The sequence below is a fragment of the Puntigrus tetrazona genome, chromosome 18 (genome assembly GCF_018831695.1).
Source record: "Puntigrus tetrazona isolate hp1 chromosome 18, ASM1883169v1, whole genome shotgun sequence".
In the NCBI taxonomy this organism is placed as follows: domain Eukaryota; kingdom Metazoa; phylum Chordata; class Actinopteri; order Cypriniformes; family Cyprinidae; genus Puntigrus; species Puntigrus tetrazona.
The window spans coordinates 2,108,063-2,128,551 of record NC_056716.1 but is presented as its reverse complement, the minus strand read 5'-3'; the positions used below and the strand labels follow the sequence as shown (position 1 = coordinate 2,128,551).

Genomic DNA, 20,489 nt, shown 5'->3' with positions numbered 1-20,489 from the left:
GCAGATGTAGTTTCTCCTCCTACAAACCCTGATCCTTCTTGATAGGCACATAATGAGAAGCAGACCAGCATTCACACTGTAAGACACACACACATACACGCACAACCCTATTCATTATTCACGCCAGATTAGTTCTTTATTGGACTGGAGGAAAGGTGGAAACCAGCAAAGAGAGAAGAATGTTTGTGCCACTGGACGGGGCGGCCCTTCAGTCAAAAGTATACCGTAGTCGGTTTAGAGACATCAGAGGCTTTTCACCAGTGGGTAGGAGTCCACAATGTGACCACAACAGTTTCCTGAATTTAACTCAACTAGTACTGCACATATTGAACAGTTCATTGGCAGTAATTTGAACCATTTAAGCAGTACAGAATCATTTGTTTATTATAAGTGTCACCAAATATAAAATCTACTGCAAGAACTGATTTACTATAAACTGCACTTTGGATACACTGTCTGCATATTTTCAGACTAAGAATTCAGGCAGTGTTCATGAACGTCCGCTAACGCAAGTTTCATTTCTTTGTGCAAATTTACACATTCCACATTTAATGTAGCAGCTTGTTAATCTTGACCATGTTTCGTGAATTTAGCCCTGAACACTTTGTACTCAAACTTAAAATTCACCATTAGTGACAGTGACAGTGTATACAGAGACACAGACACATCGAGAATTAGCGGGTTTCCTTGTTGCATCAGACAGACAGAAGAGAAACACCAGTGAAAAGAACAGCTGCATTCTTTCTTACAATACAGCATGGTCCCGGGGACAACACAAGAACAAACAGCAAAGGACAAGAAAAACAAAGCGTTACAAGAAAATGTTAGCCAGTAGAAAGAACTGAGAATGACAAATGAGACAAGAAGAGAAATGAAGAGAAGAGACATTAAAAAGCGATGAGAGTAAAGTATTGAGAAGAGACAAGATGAGAGTACTAAAAAACAAGAGATGATACAAATCGAGACCAAAAAAAAAGTGAAGAGATTAAGTGAGAAGAGACGTGAGGGGAGGAAAGAAAAGAGATGAGACAAGAAGAGAAGGCCATTAAAGAGACAAAACAGCCATAAAATAGAAGAGATGAAATGAGACATAAGACATAAGAAGTAAAGAGAACAGAAGACAATTAAACAGATGAAACAGGGAGAGATATAAAAGGTGACAAAAAGACAAGACAATAGAGAGGACAAGTCAACATGAGAAGACAAGACAAAATGAGAAAAGAAGACACAAAAACAGTCAAGATGAAAAGACAAGACAAAATGAAAATGGTCGAGAAGAGAAGAGAAGAGAAGAGAAGAGAAGAGAAGAGAAGAGAAGAGAAGAGAAGAGAAGAGAAGAGAAGAGAAGAGAAGAGATGTTCCTTTTGTATGTTAGAAGTAAAAGGAGAACAAGACCTCCATGCAGGTAGACCCTCAAAAGAGGCAGTCGACATGCTCAGGCAGGTTTAGCAGGTTTAGTATAACCCCATTTCATCCTGAGCCAGTTTAAATGAAGGTGAGTAGTAAATGTGGAAAGGATGCGCAGGTGGGTATGAATATAGGTTGATAACGTGTTTTTTTGTCCAACATGATGAACAGCAAGCCCATGACTTGAAGGATTTGTGGACTTGGAAACAACAAATAAATTGTCTCATTTACACTTCAAACTACAAAACATGCCATTGTATGTATTAAATTAGAAACAACTGTGTGTCGCACGCCACTGCTTTGACAAAAACCGTGCTATTGTCTTAAAAGGCGTCAACATTCTCCATCACAAAAGATTTGTACCTTAGTGATGAAAACCATATTCTAACACGATCAGCAGTACCATAGTAACTTAATAAAGCCATAGTGCACTGTGTTTACAGACTCATTGTGCCTCTTGTCTTCACAATTCACCGAAGCCTGCAAAAACATGAATGGACGCACCCAAAATCGCCTGCGATTCACGTGAGAGGAAGCGGTTTGTCTTTAACATGACAGATGTTATGTTAGAGATGCAGTTAAGGGATCATTATGAGCGAGAGGAGACGTATTATGCTGTTGAAGAATAGTGAGACCACTCATAAGTTTATAATAGATGCTTTGTTGTTCTTCGATGACTGATGTGGAGATGCATGTGTATGTTGCACATTATGTTCGCAGTGGTTTTGTAAACGCGGTAATCCACCTCCATACAAACACTCCGGAGGCCAGCACGAACCATTCAGCCCTTGGTATCTGCTTTCTGTTTATCAACACTTCAGCAAGTGTTACTGTCTGTGGGGGATGACAGGGTCTTCAGCCCGTAGCTCACTCAGAGCTCTTAAGTCGACTCCAAACCAGCCTTTATTTATAGTCTCGTACCAGCCGGCTCTTTTACACACTTTCAGAGTGAGCTGTGCTTGTGTGTTTCTGTGCACTTACTGTAAGAGAAACTGAGGCGAGGGATGACGTCGTCTTCTGCTGCTTGACTCCATCCAACCAGAAGGACATGGAGGAGAAATAAGATCGAGACACGTGCCATGTTTAGTGTCCACATTTTGCTCCTTGTGTCTCAGTGTGTTTTCTCTCTGGATTTTCTGGCGCACATGAAGATCTTTTCCTTTGCTCGTTTATTTTTCTTCTTCTCCTCAAACTCCTGAAAAGGAGAACCGTGTACTGATGGGGCGACTGCCGTTCACCTTCGTAGGGCCTCACAATGGTGAATTTCCTCCAAGAAACAAGTCCTCAAGGACGGTGGTACAGCCCAAATCAGTCTCCATGTGCTTGTGTAGATTCCCACACAGGCTTTTCGGAAATCTGCAATAAATGAGAAACAAGAATTCTTGCATTAAGATTGTATAACTGGTTGTGGGACTGACTTCAAAACAGTTCATACTCAAAGTATTTAGTTTTTTTTGCAATCTTAGTAGTCTACAGAAATTGATATTGATATACTTGCTTAGTTAGGACTAGGCCTGGCTGTGTTTAAGCCAAAAGCTAGTTTTAATCGGGAGACTAAAAGGCAAAAAGTGCCCCAAACCCCTAACAAAAAGCAGATTTAATTAAGACCATGTGTATAGAGTTCATTTCACAAGCATTTATCTATTTCTAAATGAAGCAAACATCCTCTTCACGCTACGCTAAACCCACAATGCAGTGTGAGCGAGTCGCTTTAGGTCATGCTTGATAGCACCAGGAGATGTGGGAGCTCAAATCAGACGTCTCCTACCTGTACAGCCAACTCTCCGTGTGGGGTTATATCGCTATAAATCATCAGTAAAGATTTCCATTGTGCCAAGATTTACTGCATGAAGGAGAATATGCAGCCCTGAGGGACCCAAATTACACAATATTTACTCACTGCTCAGAGGGGTTCTATGTCTGTGTTTAATCAGCGCTAATCGCCAAGGTGAGCAAGTTTGTAGAAAAGTGCCCTTTTTGAAAGACCAACACTGATAGTCACTGGAATGTCTATAATGTGCAGTGTTTTGGATGCTATAACCTTTTGTTTTATATTTGTTGGTGAGACAACATTGAGACGATGGTAAGGATGATAAGGCAATAAATGAGCACTTCCTGGAAGTGGTGATATCATTTATGAGACAATGGAAAGTGCTTCATTCTCTGTTTACATGTTAGCTTACAAAGTTCAGAGAACTGATGACCCCACTTTACCATAATCACCCTCGCTGATCATCATTCATCTGTTCCATTCCATAAAGCGCTGTTCTGAGAACAGATATTCAACGTGATGCCATAAAATGTATGATTTCCAGCCTCCTGCGTAGTCAACCTCATTTGCCTCCATTTAGATAAGCAAGGTAAAGTCATACACAGAGTTTGACTTCCAGGCAAATTAAATGGACTGTAAATAAGTTCAATAGCTTTGCACTTGATATGTGATCTACAGTATAGAACCCAACCCTGTCATCAGCCCAATATGTCAGCGGGCTAACACTTAAGTGTTTTTCATTACTCTAGCTATATAGACGAGCCTTTTAAGCACAACCACAAAGCTAATCCAATTGCAATTCCCATTTAGGTTGAGGATTAAATATCAATGTCAGTGTGTATATTTTATTTTTATGAACTGCCAACAGTAAAGGGCTAACAAATAGGGTGTGGTAAAATCAGTGAGTTGGAGAAAGAAAAAAAGCTGCCTTGTATTAACTATGCGTTTAAATGTAACATATCTAAAACAAACAGTCCACAAGTATGTAAAATTTGAAAAAGTGTAATTACCAAGTTTTAATTAGGTGTAACGGGTGGCCTGTGGATGGCCATAATGCTTCTGGAGATCATCATATCTATTTATGCTTTACCTCAAAAAGCCTCAAAATTGAGCCAACGCTGTAATTTGGCATCGAGCCCTAAGAGTGATACTGCAGGCCAATTTACTGTACAACTGCCAAAACAGCAAGGATGCTTTGCTCTAATATAGACAGCATGAGAGCACTAGCTGACAGTCGTCCCTTAATAAAAAAGAAGACAGCAGCAAGGCAACTTTTCCATCTGGAGCACGACAGACCTTGGACTCCCACTGGGAAGATTCACGTCCCAAATGGGAAAAGTGCTGCTTGTTTAAACAGCCTCTCAAAATTGTATTGTCACAGCATGAGGAGATAAACTGATTACAAGGGAATGCGGTTTAGATTTCCACAAAATGATCTTCTGAAGAATTGTTGAATCATTGATGATTGTGCTTTATCTCCATCAGGCAAGGCCTACGGGCAGTTTACTACATTATGTTTATGTCTGATAATGACAGATTTAGGCCACAAGTTTAAGCTGTATATACAACATATGGCACATATCAAACAAAGTAGCACAATCAAGTTTAACGTGAACTATATCTTCTGTGCTCACAGAAAACATGGAACCCTGTAAGGACATTCTATGTATAGTCTTATGATAACATATCAGCAACCGCCACAAAAAAAACTAAATTCCCATTAGAAGAGTTTGCAAACTTCATTGTTTGCTGTATTTGCTACACTGTGTTTTCTCACCAACAGCTATGAAATCTCAGCTTAGACAAGAGATAAATTTACAAGGTCAAACTCCTCCTGCTACTGTCCATATGCTGGGGTTGGAATGTGTCCTGCACCGGTCAAGGCTGTGGCTTCAGCCATATTGGTGTAGCAGACTCGCTTACAAAGCACCATTAGCCTTCCTAGCGCTGGGAACGTTGGAGTGACATCCCAGTTGACCAATGGCAATGTGATCTCATTAATTTCAAGCTTTGACAGGAAGAGGATAAATGCTGCTGAGGCACTTGAGGAGCTGAAGTAGGACGCTGAAGGTCTCTCTCGAAGAGATGTAATACACACAAACTTTTCTTTCTACTGTTGGATTAACGCAGGAGGCATAAATCATTTCACTACTGGTCCTCAAAGGTGTTTATTGTGATGAATGATCAAATACTAACTACAATTCCCTAAATTCTGAAAGCAATGACCCCGATGAACGAGGCTAATGTTTAAACGTTAATCATTCAGTTAATTAATCATTTAAACTCATTTAAACTAAATTAATTTCTTTGTTTTTAGTTTTTTGTGTGGGACGATTACTGTTGGGCATAAAAAAGTACTGATACTGCATATCTTTAACATGATTTGTAACATGAAAACAAATAGAATTTAAAGAGGGTATTTCTTGGAAGATCTGGGGATGAAGTGTCCCTCAAAATATTTTTTCTTCCCTGACATGAGCGTGCAAATAGTATTGAACTCCCGAAGGGGAAAAAACGGAAATAGTTTTCATTATCATAAAGTAGGAAACTTTGTGTTAACAAGAACATAAATAATTTCTGTTCAGTCAAGGCCCAGTCAGTTATTCTCTGTTCTAGTTTGTGAGCCATGTGACGATGGCATCAAATGTCACTTCCATCTTTCCTAAAAATAGAAATAATTTAGTCTACAGAAACAGCTGTCCAGATTATCTGCTTTTTCAGACGAGAAAAAATATCCTGAAGCAAAGCCAGAGGCTAATGCTTTGTCTTTAAAGTGTGTAATAGTATCTTTCATTTATTTCCAAGTAAAGTAAATAAATAAATTAGTGCTGTCATACAAGTAATTTATTTGCATTGCATTCAGAATAATTTTTTTTTCTTGCATAATGGTGTACTGTGTCATGTACTGTTTTATATATAAATAGACACGTTAATATTAAAAAAATATATGTAATATATTAAATATTTTTACCTGTAATATAAATATTTACAAGTAAATACTTGAAAATAATTAAAAATATATATAATAATAATAATAATAATTATATATATCATGTGAATGAATAAATTAAATAATAAAAGTTTTTATTGTCAACTGAAATTATTACAAAAATTTATTATTACAAAAAAGAATATTTGATCAAAATTACAAAAACTAAAGCTTAAAAAAAAACTTTTGCTTTGTTTAAAATTATCTTCCGCAATTTACCATAATCTACCCCACTGTTTTCTGTGTAGAAATGTTCGTGTGAGTATGTGTCTGTGGATGTGTGAGGGCATAAGCAGATGTTTGAGAGAAGGAATGTGTCGTGACTCAAGGGGACTTTAAAGAATAACTAGCACATGTGTGACAGAACTATGACTCATTGCTCTCAAAGTGCCTGTTGAAACGGTCCATTGCAGAAGTTCTGCAAACTTTGAGATCGGATACACACGGACACCTATGAATCAGAGTGATTTGCGAAACATGACTCAGCAGCTCAGGTATCGAACCACTTCAGAAGTTCAGGAAGTAAAGCTGACACCTGTTCATAAGCATATGTCATCAGAGTAAAGTTCAGCACCAGAGTCTACTGTATTTAACTTCCCGTGTCAATGGAAAGAGTGAATCATAAAGTGCGGGATCTGAGATGGAGTTTTCCACTGTCCTCGTCTCCGAGCTGATCCCAAGACCCAGCTTAGAGTAATTAATGGCCCACTCCTCCCTGGGTGATCTGGCCAGCATTAATTACATCCATATGTTCCTTCAAAGATCTTTAATAGCCTAATTAAAATCTTATTAAAAAGCCAAAGCAAAATGAAAAAAAAAAAAAAAAAAATTCTGGCTCCGATCAAGTTTGAAAATGTTAAAGCTAATTTTGTAGGCAAGACTTCTCAGATGAAAAGCATTACATTTAGTTTAATTAAACGGGTGACCTAACTAGATAAATGTGGATAAAATGTAAAATATGACCATGAAATGGACCAGGAATATCATTACCGCTGTCTCTCTAAAGTAAAATAACTTGAACGGGGGCAGAGTCAGATGCGCAAATATTTCTAGCAGAGATTCATTTTGTCCTCTCGCTTCTGCTTCGAAATTTCCATAACAGATGTGGGCTCTGTGAAATGTAGAACGGCACAGAAGCGTCTGTGAAATAACTGCTAATGCTATCGTCTCTTTGTCAGGTAAAATGATATTTAAATGAAAAGCCGGTTCTGGTATGCTCTTAATTTCGGTGCATATAATTATCTTACTGGTTAACATTAGAACTGACTCCAGGTCAGCATTCTTATAGTTGCGATCAAAGGTCTGAGTTTTCCACTCAGGTTTTTAGGCAAATAGTACTTAGTGATTCATGCTGGACAGGAAGAATGCGTGGACTGGATGCAGTTGAATGCCAAAGTGTAATTTGAGCAAATTCAGTATAATTATAGAGTTGTAATGCTGCTACTGTCACAGCATTGACTCATCTCTGATGGCATCCCCGCTGCTTTCAGTTTGATTTTGAAAGAAACAAAGCTTTTCTTAATAACACGCAGCATATGGAAGAACTGCCGCGGTTTTCCAAGAAATCAGCCTCACTGGAATTTATTACAAAGAAATGCTATTCTCAGAAAAAAAGAGTATATGAAACAGCTCCTCGGATGGAAAAAGCTGAATCTTAGTGAACAGAATGCAACAGGTGGAGTTTTGCCATTTCAATGGGTGGCTACGTTCAATGTGTTTTGCATTTTACAAGTGCAAAATGAAAACAGGATGATCATATAAAATGTCTCACTTATTATTAGATTAATTTAGGAATGTGTAGACGGAGTGATTTGACACAGACTCTATTCTTCAACAGGCCCTCTGCCTTTTTTTTTCCTGGCACCCACACAAAATGTATTAGTGTATATTCAGACCTATTTTGGTACTTTTTGAATGCACTGGGTATATTCAAAAGAGTATTTCTTGATATCATCAGAGACAAACTGGTGTGTGTGTGTGTGTGTGTGTATATAGTTGTGTATAACTATACATACAACCACTTATATATCTGCTTCCGGACACATTTATTCGCAGAATAAAATTACTCACGTTTGACTATAGAATAACACATTAACACAATGGCATTTAAACACCACGTTCCCAGATATTGCAAGTAAAAGATAAGGGGACACTTAAGAGCAGTATTGCTGTAAGTGGATCATCCTTAGGGAAAGTAACCTCGATGATTTTCTGGAAGTGGCCCTAATCCACGAGGAGCTCTCTCTTTCTCACAGTCCTGTTTGAGCAAAGGGAGTATCTATGTTTCATCTTTAGTTTATCTATTCAGCGCTGGGTCATCGGAGACGTGATGCACACAATGTCAACCTCAAATGCAAAAGGTTTGTTTAAAAAAAAAAAAAAAGGAAAAGGGGTCTCGAGTCAAGACTTGGGTTGTATATTTCTTTTGATGTAATCTAATCTCCTGAAGCTATCAATACAGTTAGGGTCTCCTGGGGTTGCCAAGTGTTCACTAAAAATACATCAGTCAAAGGTTTTCCGAACGTGTATATTTCATAAAAAATGAAGATGCAGAATGGGCCTCCTTTACATTATTTACAGCATTGTGTTTTTCTTGGATAAAATCTCATTATGTTTATTTTATGAACTACGACTGTTCATTCTGTGCTGCAGCAGCTGGCATAAGTGATACACTGTAATTACTCAAGTAAATAATGCATGCCGACATTCGCTTTGATATCTACACTGCGCACGATTTAATTACATTGATTACAGCTGTGCAACTTCAATGTGTCTGTACAATGGGATTCTAGGAGATTCCGTGTGAAGATATCAGCTCAAATTATTATTTCTAAAATAAGCTGTGAATGTAACAGGGGGTTGATCAGTTGCTCAGTTTTAGGTTTCACGCATGCATCCGTACACACAGAAGAAAAAGAGACCTGACTTCTAACTAAAGGTCAACTGTTTTTGTTGCTCCAGTAGGCTCTATAGAGGTTTCTCGTGCCAGCTGGGATGTTTTGGCTGTGTCTGAAAGCAAAGGCAGCTATATTGCTGCCCAGGCAGACAGTGACTTAACCGGCAGCATATGAAGGCATCTGCTAAGGAAACATTCAAACATAAGTCATATTTTAGAAATAACAAAAGAACGTAGAAACAATTCCAATTAAAAAAATCAATTAATTAATTAATTACATTGGACCAGTGTTATTTTAGTATCATTGAGATGCTATTTTTAATAATAACAATTGAAATAATATTTAAAATTAGTTATGTTCATATTTCAGCTGATGTTAGGGTGTTTTTTTTGTTTTGTTTTTTATTATTAGCACTCTCTGTCTATATATATATATATATATATATATATATATATATATATATATATATATATATATATATATATATATATATATATTTTTAGTTAAATAATAAACTTCAATAAGCTTAAGGTTTTTTTTTCTACTCCCATATGATTTCTGCAAAGGTAACATTTTTAGTCAGTATCTAAAGTATCTAAGTGACTTGCTGCCCTAAATATCAAACAGCTGTTACAAAAGTCAAACATCTGTGTTTTCTGAGAATCCCAGCCCCATACCGTGCAAACTCGCTGAAATGCGTTTGCGCAATTACTGTGTCAGCGGCATTTTAAAACCATTGCAGGGACAGAAGATAAGTGCTCAGAGGCCTTGTGCTAAACCTCGTGGTCCAGTAATGATGTTCTGTTGAGGCAGTAGATTTTCGTGTAGCCTAGCATCAACAGATGCAGCAGTGCATTTGGCGATTACAGAAACGTTCACTAATAAAGCTCCGACAGTTAGGCCATGGAGCTGTCAGCCTATTTTCTCTGTGCTGTTTGCTATATAATTCATTGATATGACTTGTGGGTTTCATACAATGGCTATCAGGGGACTGGAGAAAGTTTCTGCTTTAGATCCTCCAGGAATCCCAGTATAATTATACACAAACCAGTCTGGAAGAATGCCAGTGCCCTGCAGTCCTGGAATCCACCAGCCTCCCACTTACAGCCTTTCTGCCTACTTACTGTGTCTACGCTCAAGTTAAAATAATAAATACTTGTTTATTTGAGGTCATTTGCAAACACAAGGAAAGCCTTCATTTAAAAAATACAGACATATTCTTTTAGGTTATGGTTATCCTATCGCCTTAGACTAAAATAAATGAAAAATAAAATGTATATGCATTTATTTGTAAATGTATTATTTTATTATCTTATATTTATATATTAATATGTAATTAATTCCTGTGATAGCAAAGCTGCATATTCTAGTCATTTTTTCTTAATGTGTATAGTAAGAAAATATAATTATATATATTATAATATGTTTTATAATTAAATATGAATTCTATTTATTATTTATATATTTGCATCTCGTATTACCGAATACAATAAAATTCTAAAAATGAAATAAAAAACAAGCATATTTAAATTAGATTTTGGAAAGGTATAGACATTTGCAGCTGTAACCCTTTCCAGACAGCTGTTTTAGAAGTTAAGCCCAAATCCAAACACATGGAGTGACGTTTGCGTGACACAGGTGAAGAGAGCCGTAAAAGTAGTCTGGTTTGAAAGTAGGTCATGGCCTGCTTTACCACTTTTCTTCCATTTCTAAATGTTTCCAATTGTTCGTCATTATCTCACCATCTGATTTAATGCATTTACGGCGGTTGTAATATTGGCCTGAGTGTTGATAAGAGCAAACTTCTGTGCTACTTCTGCTTCCTGTTATGCCAGAGCTGCTGGCACTACTATAATTGTTATATTTTTAGGCTAATATCTTAAATATAATACCTTTTTATACTTTTTCTATTGGAATACAAAAAGACAGAGCATGGGCTTCATAGTTAAATACATTAATAAAAAGAAACCTTATCCAATCGTTCATCTTTTTTCCAATAAAATAATCCATTGAAAAAAAATCGTATTTTTCTGGTGGATTCATTTCGTTTTTGGATGAGCCAAAAAAAAAAGAATAAAAATCAGTTGGTTGCTTGAGGTTTTGATTACATGCTTGATCATCCAAGCAATTTGTTATTCATTCCTCCTTTTTATCCTACACCTTTGTTACTCCTTTATAGATGCAGACCTACAACTGATGGTGGTATCCTTTTATTGTATTTTTTTGCTATAGAGAAAATGCCTGCATTCCTGGGACTTAACATGCATAAGACAGATGTTTAGGGTGCTGGTAAGTGTGCTACAGCCATCAATCACATCAAAGGGCCAATAGCACGGTGCGTGCGAGGGGCCTTCAGAGCACTCGGCCCCTCCTAATGGCCGTCAATATCTCTCCCATCGCTCAGACTGTCTTTCACAGCAAGACAGATTCATGCCGCCTCCTGAACCCTGCTAACAGAAGGAGCTCTAACTCCATAGCTGCCAGTAAAAACTCTGTCTGATATCACTTGTAGTACTGGTGCTAGTCGCAGCCGTGAGCTTGATTAGTCATAGTGAACTTCTTTGTGGGCGTTAAAAGCTCCAGCGACTCAAGACCTTGCTGTTAATGGCCGTTAATCAGCTCTTCAGTAATGTTTGTTAGGGTTTCATGGTTATTCCTCTGCAGAATACCAATAATCGATTCTATAGGGAACGTCTATGTAGCATATATAACTATATATTTTTTGCTTGTAATGTCCTAGTCTTCAATGGACAAAGATGCTTTGTGAGATCGTAATGGTGTAGTGAGATTGTAATGTTTAGCGTACAGAGAACTGCAGCAAGTGGTTTATTTATACTTCACCACTGCAACATGATACCCCTCTACATAATCAATACAGCATATTGCACAACGGCATGGCATGATCGGATCAATGTAGTGTTGAGAGAATGGAACCCAAACAAGAATGTATCCTGAGATGCACTGTGTGAGGATGGAGGACAAGCGTTTTTAAAACTTTATGCTTATACACAATGTTGCACGTGTAACGAAATACTGTTGAGCTGCATAGTAATATTCAGTTAGGGGTTTGTTTAGCTGTAACAAAAGACACAAACAAAATAAAATGAATTGATTAAATATATTCAGAACGATTCAATGAAAAATAAAAATGAATTATACGTTTATAAAATAAATGAAAAGTAGATATTTGAATAAAAATGCAATAAAATGTAGTAATAAAATAAAATAATAAAATGTAGTAATAATAAATTTAAATTAGGGGAAAATTTATAAAATGTAGAAATAAATGTAATGCAATAAAAATGTTATTAAATAAACATCCTGCATAATTAGGCTTCTTTTAGGTTCAACTGAAGCCAAAACATGTCTGAATATCTAAAATACAAATTAAAATGATAAAATATATAAAATCTAATGAAACAATAAAATTAGAATTTTTTTCTAATGTAATAACATTAGAAAAAACCTAAAATAAAACTAAATAAAATTTACGCAAATCTTAACGTTGAATCCTGACCTTTATTTGTCACGGTGATGGACTGCTCTTGTCTACACGCAGAGCACACTCTCATCTCTTCGATCTGCTTTTTTTCTGCTGAATCTGATAGTTGATAGTCGATCTAAAAAGCATTTTATGTGGGCCTTTCACTTGCATCCAGATAAACCCTTTACTGTTAAGCAAAGATTGATGATCGTTAATTAACGCTGTTCCCTTGGAAGCAATCCAGAAGCATCCAAACGATTGAACGCATGACAGTGTGCCAATCACATAATCCACCAACAGAAAGACTGCGGCGATCCGTTTCTATGGCTGTGAGTCTCAACACTGCAGTCAGCCTGCGTTCTGCCTCACAAGAGCACTTGTCGATGAGATGAAATGCACTCTGTGCTTTCAGACAGCAAACTTCAAATGCCCATTACTGAGATTAAATCTTTGCACATTTTCCTCCTATTTCATCAAAACCGTGTATGTAAAATCTATCAGCAGCACTATGCAATTGGATCAGCACTTTGACTATTAGCAGGAGCTCTTGATTCACCGATGCTGGGAATTTATTCATGCAGCGCTCATGCTGCTACAAAAGAAACCTGAGGGTCATTTGGGGCTGTTACGCTGCCGTAACTAAACCACTCAGCTAGTCTGCCCCGTGCAAACACTGACTGGTGGGTGATCTCATTGCAGGCGGCTCAATAAAGCACTGCTCATTCTAGGGCTAAAGAGCGCAATGTCACCCCGGCAGTGGCATCTCAATCATGCCTGTGATTTAAACAATCTCTTACAACTCAGATATTTTGCGTAAATTCCACTCCACGCACATTTGAGTCCTAGACGACGGGCCGTGACCCTGGAGGACGGACTGACCCATAATTAATAGGGCCGACGTGGGTCATGTCAATCAAAGTGGCAGCTTGCTAGCATAATGATAATCTATTATTTGCATTTTTTTCCGTGTGAGGAAAGAAATTAGCGTTACGTCTGCAAGCACTTAAGTCTACCTTGAAAATTACAGAAATGAATATTACAATATTCTACAATTTTGAGACACTTAGCATGTTAATTGAAATAAAATGTTAAGATTGATAGCTTAGTTAAAATTTTTATCGTATACTGCTTATATTAAAACAGTTTGCTGTTTTAGATGGTTTTTGACCCACTTTATATATAATATCTTTCTAATTTATAAATTTACATATTTCTTATGGCATTAAAAACGACATTTATCCCCAGTATTTCTTCAATACATTGAATGTAATATATATTCCTTTGTATTATATATTCTGATGTGAATATTTAATATATATGAAAATATAAAGTGGCACAATACAGTCAAAATTAGAATTAAGCACTTCATATGGGTCTAGTTGACACATCAAATTAATTATACTTCTGTAATGCACAAAAGATGATTAAAAAGATAATATTCAAAAAGCACTTTAAAGAGCGTACTTTTTAAAAGTGCACTAGAGTGTGCTAACAAAAATAGTGTTAAGTGCCTTTAAATAGCCTTTTATTATGATTTATATTATTAGGAAGTAATGAGTTTAAAATGTAGATTATATTTATTTGTAAGGGATAATGCACAGCTATCTGTGTATTACATGATTTTTATGCATGACGTGGAGGCCAAGAACCGCCCAAAACAAAGTGCAGTGTATTAAAATCGTTTAAAGCACAGCTAGCCATGCATTATCCCGATTATACAATGTTCATTTGCCATCATTGACAAGTTAAAGCTGTTAAAGTTTGCAGCAAAATACTGTATGTGACTGGAAGCTCTAGCATTTGTGCCTGCTTCAAATCAGACACAGAGATGAAATAGTGTGGTAAGATCACATTTGTGTAAATGAATTATATAATTTATTTGAATTAATTATCAATAGAGAGAGATCACAGTCGTGTGTTACTTGCATGCTGAGCACCTCTCTACTAACAATGCAGCTACCTGTGTCTACATGTGTGTGTGTGTGTGTGCATGGGTGTGGGTGTGTGTGTGTGTTTATGTGGATCAATAAAACCAGTGCAGTGATTAAGCTCACTTAGAACTACCTGTGCTTAAAACCGTTTTAATGCACGCCTGCCAACCAATCAGAATCGAATATTGTGGTACACAAATAAATAAAAACAACCTATATTTATTTATATTTTTACTTAAGCACATTTCATTATATAAGTACAAAGTCAAACTTTATTAAAAGCAATCGCAAGTCAAGTCTCCCGTTAATACTCGGGCTAAATTAAGTTAACTTTTATCGACAGCCAAATTTACAGAGGAAATTCATAGTGGATCAGAAGGCAGTTTACAAACACTGATGTCTAATTAGTGAGGAGGTGTTCAGAAGGACACCATGGCTCAAGCTGAGACGTGATGAAAGTCCAGTTAATCCAGTAGGAAACAACAAGTTCCAACACCACCTCTTTTAAAAGCCGCTTAAAGGAAACCCTTTTCATGTGCATCTTTTTTTTGGAGTGGTGGGAAGAAGCTAAACTAAAGGAGGGGATCTTTATGAAAGGAAATATTGGAAGTACATGGTCTAGTTTCACCCGGAGGTGTGACTGAGTTTGTAATTCAATAGTGATCGCACCACCCAGCTCAGGTTATTCAGGTCAGAGCTTATCGTAGAGAAGATGAAAATGAAATTACGCGAATCTGGTGCTTCTAGGAGCTCAACCGGATTCACGCGGCTGTGCATTAAGATTCATATCCAATACTTTAGATGCAGCCATGATGCCAGGAACTAGATATAACCTTGATATGTGGTTAAGATTGCACCGAGGACCAGTCAAAGCATGTATTTTATCACTCTCATTTCTAGGTTATCTGAAATTTAGATAATTATCAGATGATAAAGACCTTTTTGTTGATTCGGTCCCAAAAATTAATCTGGATAGAGAGTACAACCGATTCTTTTCAGCAGTACATGCTACATCAAAAAGGGAAATTAAAATCTTAGCAGAATGTTTTTTTTCCACAGACATGAGAGGCATTTTCAGCTGCCAGACACATAAGTTGATATGTATGCTTTGATCTCAGTCGTATTACAGCGCTGATAGCAGGATAAAGGCCCATCTCTCCACAGCTCTTTGAAACAGCACTGGGTTCTTAGCAGTGGATGATGCAGAAAATGTTCAAACGCTGAAAAAAAGGTCTTTCAGACTTTAAAAAAATGGATTTGGAAAACAACATCAACCATAACTTTCATTATTTAGAAATGCCAAGACGGGACTTTTTTCTGAGTTGGAAAAAATTTAATAGAAGGAGAACAAAGAACCGAGGAATGATATCTACACCTGAATGGATGCACAGTTGGCATGGTCTGTATGGAAAACTGCATGTTGATAAATAAATATATATAATATAAAAATATGCAAAACCATGGATGTGAGTGGCAGATGCCTAAATGCTGTCATCGCTGCAACACAGAATGAATGAAGCTGTTAGCTGTCATGTAAAGCACAAGTACAGGACCCCGGCCTCTATAAACATGTCACATCTTTGATCCACTTTAATAAATCAAGCGTATCCTATTTCTCTCTTTTTCTCATACACTTCCCCTTTTTCTACACAAACACAGGTTAGGGCTGCCTGGACTCTACTGCACTTTTCATGCAGGAAGCTTTCAAGGCTGTTGTTGGTTTAAAGCACATTGTTCCAGTCGACTGCAGTTGACACACACACAAGCTTCTGCATAAGTTGAAAAATTGAGTATGGCTGTTCTGGCAAACTGGACAATGGACATCTCTGGCCTCTCTTTTGACCATATGCCACCATCGCTAGGAATATGCAAATGCATTTTGAGAATGTGGAAAGAACTATTACAGTTTTAAATTAAGTTGCAATACAGTAAATTAGGTTGTGGACTATGTGAAATTCTCCAACAAAAAGTGACACTTTTGCAAGTTTGGGATAAAATAAAATCAGTAGTAATTGGATTCTCTAAACATTCTGCACTGGAATCCTGTATAATTAGGCTGCTTTTGGGTTCACCTGATCCCTCAAAAAACAAATGTCTGAATATATATTAAAATAATCTCTAAAATGAGCTTTTTAAAATACAATAAAATAACCAACTTTGCCAGAAGTTTTGGATTTTGTTCCTGGAGATTTTTTTTGTAGGTAGGTGTGTTACATGCGTCTACTGAAATTTTGTACATGTAGCTTGAGAGGCTTTTTAAGAGTAATATTTTTAGGGAGTCATTTTGGCCGACCTCATTCTGAAACCCACATTAGACATACATTTTTGCAACTTCTGGCATGTGCAAAGTTTCATACATTTTCAAGCTTGTTTAGGGCCTCAAAAAATTCTAATTTTGGATAATAAATAATAATAATAATAATAATAATAATAATAATAATAATAATAATAATAATAATAAAGAGAAAATTCTAATAGTCTTCTTGCACCTGAATAATAAAAACTACTAAAAATAGATAAACATTCAATTAAAATGTATTACTAATTTTTTGTACAATTAGTTAATAACTCTAACTCATCACTATTAAAAATTCTAATGTTTTATTTTTTTTTAATAATTATAATGTTAGTGGTTGTCAAACTAGAAGGTCTCAGCAAATTTTCAAAGAAGCCATAAAACGATTTATTAAATTTAGTATTTTAATAAATTTAGCAAATTATTGAAATACTTAGCCTTATTAGATAAAGCACAGCTTATACAGATCACTTTCTATTTCACTCTCAATAAACATTGATTTTGTTGAAGAATGTATATTGCATGATTGATTTTTTGAGTTGGTCATTGAGTAAAAAAAAAACAAAAAACGCTGAGGGCCATTTCTCCGAAATCAATGTATTTGCAGAGTTATCTGATTCAGTGTAAACTTTAGCGTGCAGATTTTTTAACTTGCACTGAGTGAGCAAATGTTGAAAGCTACAGCTCCGGACATCTCTCACTCCCTCACTGTCACGTGATCAGCAGCCTCACCTCTCTCATACATACTCGCAAAGTTACAGCACCTTTAAATCATTAAATATCTCAGAAATAAACCTGTCAGCTCAGATCAGGTATCAGAGGGGAAAAAGTAGCATGGCGTAAAAAGCGGCCTGCTGAAGGAGGGCAGAGCAGTTGTGGTGTGAATCTCTTCATGGTCAGGGTGAGGTATGCTTGAGAGCCTCAGAGAAGCCATTAGTAGAGTAAAGGCCATGATCTGGAATGCTCCGAGAAGATATCGGATCACAGGCCGTCTGTGTATGTCAGTGTCCTCAGTGTGGTTACAACTAGGTTAAAGTCCATTAATCAACTGGGGTAACTAATGAATGCCATTTTAACTACACATGCAAACTAATACACGTGATTCACACACACACATACACATACCACATTCTCACTGGTGTAAGAGTCATGGACACGGTCCTGGTCTTTTTAAAATAGACCTGCATAATACATGAAACGCAGACACGCAGCAGGAACAGGTGTGAGACAGAAGGTGTCAAAGTTTGTGTGTGTGTGTGTGAGACAACGACAGGCAGCTCACTAAGAAAACAGACTTTTCCTCTGTAAATTACCATTAAAAGTCCAAAAGTTTACTCTACAAAATCACATATTGTGTTATACCAAAAAGTCCCCTCTGCTGACGGGATTTCTTTCTGTTTCTTTCTGACTTGCTCTTGCTCTCATCAGGGTCAGATGAACAAGCAGGCAAATACTAACTTTTGGTCTGTTTCCAGCACTGGAGCCAGTTCCCACGTAAGGCCCCTGGGATAGAGAGAGAGAGAACATGACTGGGAAAACCAGGGGGGAGGCCTGTGACGTCCCTTAAAGACGCATGTTTAAAGACTTCCCAGCAGTGAGCAAAAACACAGTGGCTGCTCTCCCCCCAGGCCTCTGGTACTGCTTACTTTACAAGATTCAACTACATGAACCCTGTCAGAGCTTCTGACTCTCGTTCCCACTGTCTGTCACCCACACATCATTCATTTATTGGTTATTTTAGTGGTTAATGCAGGTTATCCCCTATAAAAGAAAGTTTAAGCCAGTATAAATTGGTTTTATGGACTAACTAAATAGATTGGTTTTAGCCTGGCCAACTGGTGTTTGGCAAGTTTAGCTGGATGGCCAACTGGATTTCCAGCCTGACTAGCTGATCCCCAAAACCACTCAAAAGATAGTCTGGGGGGGACTGCTAAGACCAGACTGGTCTCAGGTATGTGTGCTTGTGTTTGTTTTCCTACAACAAGCTTTGGAGACCAAGCAAACTCATACCAGAAAAACCACTGTTAAGTGGTTTGAGATATTTTAAGACAACAAAGACCAGCAAATCATGATAAGCTGGTTTAAGCATTTAGAAAAGATAACATAAATCTTTCAATGCTTAAAACAAAAAGAAAAATGCCTGTTTGGTGGTCTAAGCTGTTTTAGGATGATTTCTATTCTGGCTAAGCTGACCAACTGAATAGTGTCCAGAACATCTCTAAAACCAGTCTGGGAGTCCAGCTAAGAGCATCAAAACCATATTTGGCTGGTTTAAGGATTTGATAGAGATAGCATAATAACACAGCTCCCAATGTTTAAAACTGCCTAAAATGGTCTAAACTTGTTTGTTGGTCTTTGCTGATTTAAGATGGTCTTCCAGTCTGGCCAAGCTGGTGTTTAGTTAGTAGTTAGCTTAGCTGAGCAGCCAACTGGTCTTACAGCTGAAAAGTGCCCACAACCCCTTTATAACCAGTCAACAGACCTGCATGATAAGCTGAATAAAGCTGGTCTTGTTAAAATGGTCTCTAAGCCTGGCCAGGTTGGTATTTAGCTAAGAGATGAAAAAAACCTTTCTAAAACCAGGCAAAAGACTAATGTGACCTACCTAAGAAACCAGCTGAAGCTGGTTTATTTTTCCAGCAATAACAGTCACAGTCTGGAAGGCCAACTAAGACCAGCAAACCAACTAATTTATTATTTATACAGCATTTATAAGGCATTTCAAGCATTCCTAGCATAATTTTTCAGTTTTAATGATATGAAATGTAAAGCATTACAGAAAAATTCACTTCAAGTATACAAGATGTTCATTTGGGAGGAGACTGCTAAGGAGTGTCACATACACATATAACTGTCAGAAGTTAATGACATGGAAAAAAGGATTGTGTTTGTGTGTTATACTCTGCCTCAACACTGTGTCGCAACACTTGGCAGAATTCGAGCTCCTGCCAGAAGAATCTAGGAGCACATTAGACTAGTGCTTATTTACATTCCTCTATTCTACTACCAGAGCCTATAACTGACCCACTTCTTTAATCCATCCAAGTTAAAGAATCTCTTACTAACACACACATGCAGAGGCAGGTATATAGTGGCCAGTCAAGCATGAGAAATCAAAGCTAAAGCTGGAAAAATAGCCCTGGGATCTGATGACTGGGATGGGAAACAGGTGGTGCGTAGATGCCTCAGAATAGAGAGCTTTATATTCGGTGAAGATACTACAAAGAGATACAGCCTGTGCCTGTCCTGCTTTTACTCTTGACCTAATATGTAACAGACTGCTGCTACAAAGTCAGCAGGTTCTGTTTTTCTGTGCGTCTTATTCTCACTACCAAGCTGATGGTAGCTTGTTTAAGATCCCAACCTGGTTAAAACAGTCTTATCTGGTTTAAGCTGGACTTTCAACATGTTCAAACTGGTCTTAAGCTGATAACGTACACATAGCATCTGAAAAGTGCCCAAAACCATGCAAAAACAGAACTAAGAAAACCAGTTTATGATGGTTTGATATGCTTTAAAGTGGTCTACAAGCCTAACCAAGCAGGTGTTTAACTGAGCAGCCAACTGATCTTACAAACTGATTGGTTAAAAAAAAACTTCAAAAGCCCTCTAAAATTAGCCTGGGAGACAAGTAAACCACAAACCCAATGTAGGCTGGTTCAAGATGTTAAAAAGAAAGGGTAAAATGTTTAGCTAGCTGAGCAGCCAACGGGT

The 20,489-nt window shown here is 37.2% G+C and overlaps 1 protein-coding gene across 3 annotated transcripts in view; it reads right to left on the bottom strand.

The window, feature by feature from the left end:
- The window catches only part of sema4ba (sema domain, immunoglobulin domain (Ig), transmembrane domain (TM) and short cytoplasmic domain, (semaphorin) 4Ba), a 59,951-nt gene that overhangs the window by 26,952 nt on the left and 12,510 nt on the right, over positions 1-20,489 (bottom strand). For all 3 annotated transcript variants that reach the window (XM_043264685.1, XM_043264686.1, XM_043264684.1), the window contains one exon: positions 2,389-2,763. In XM_043264685.1, coding sequence (XP_043120620.1) covers positions 2,389-2,503 — 115 coding nt within the window. In that variant the 5' untranslated portion in view covers positions 2,504-2,763. The remainder of the gene's footprint in view (positions 1-2,388; positions 2,764-20,489) is intronic.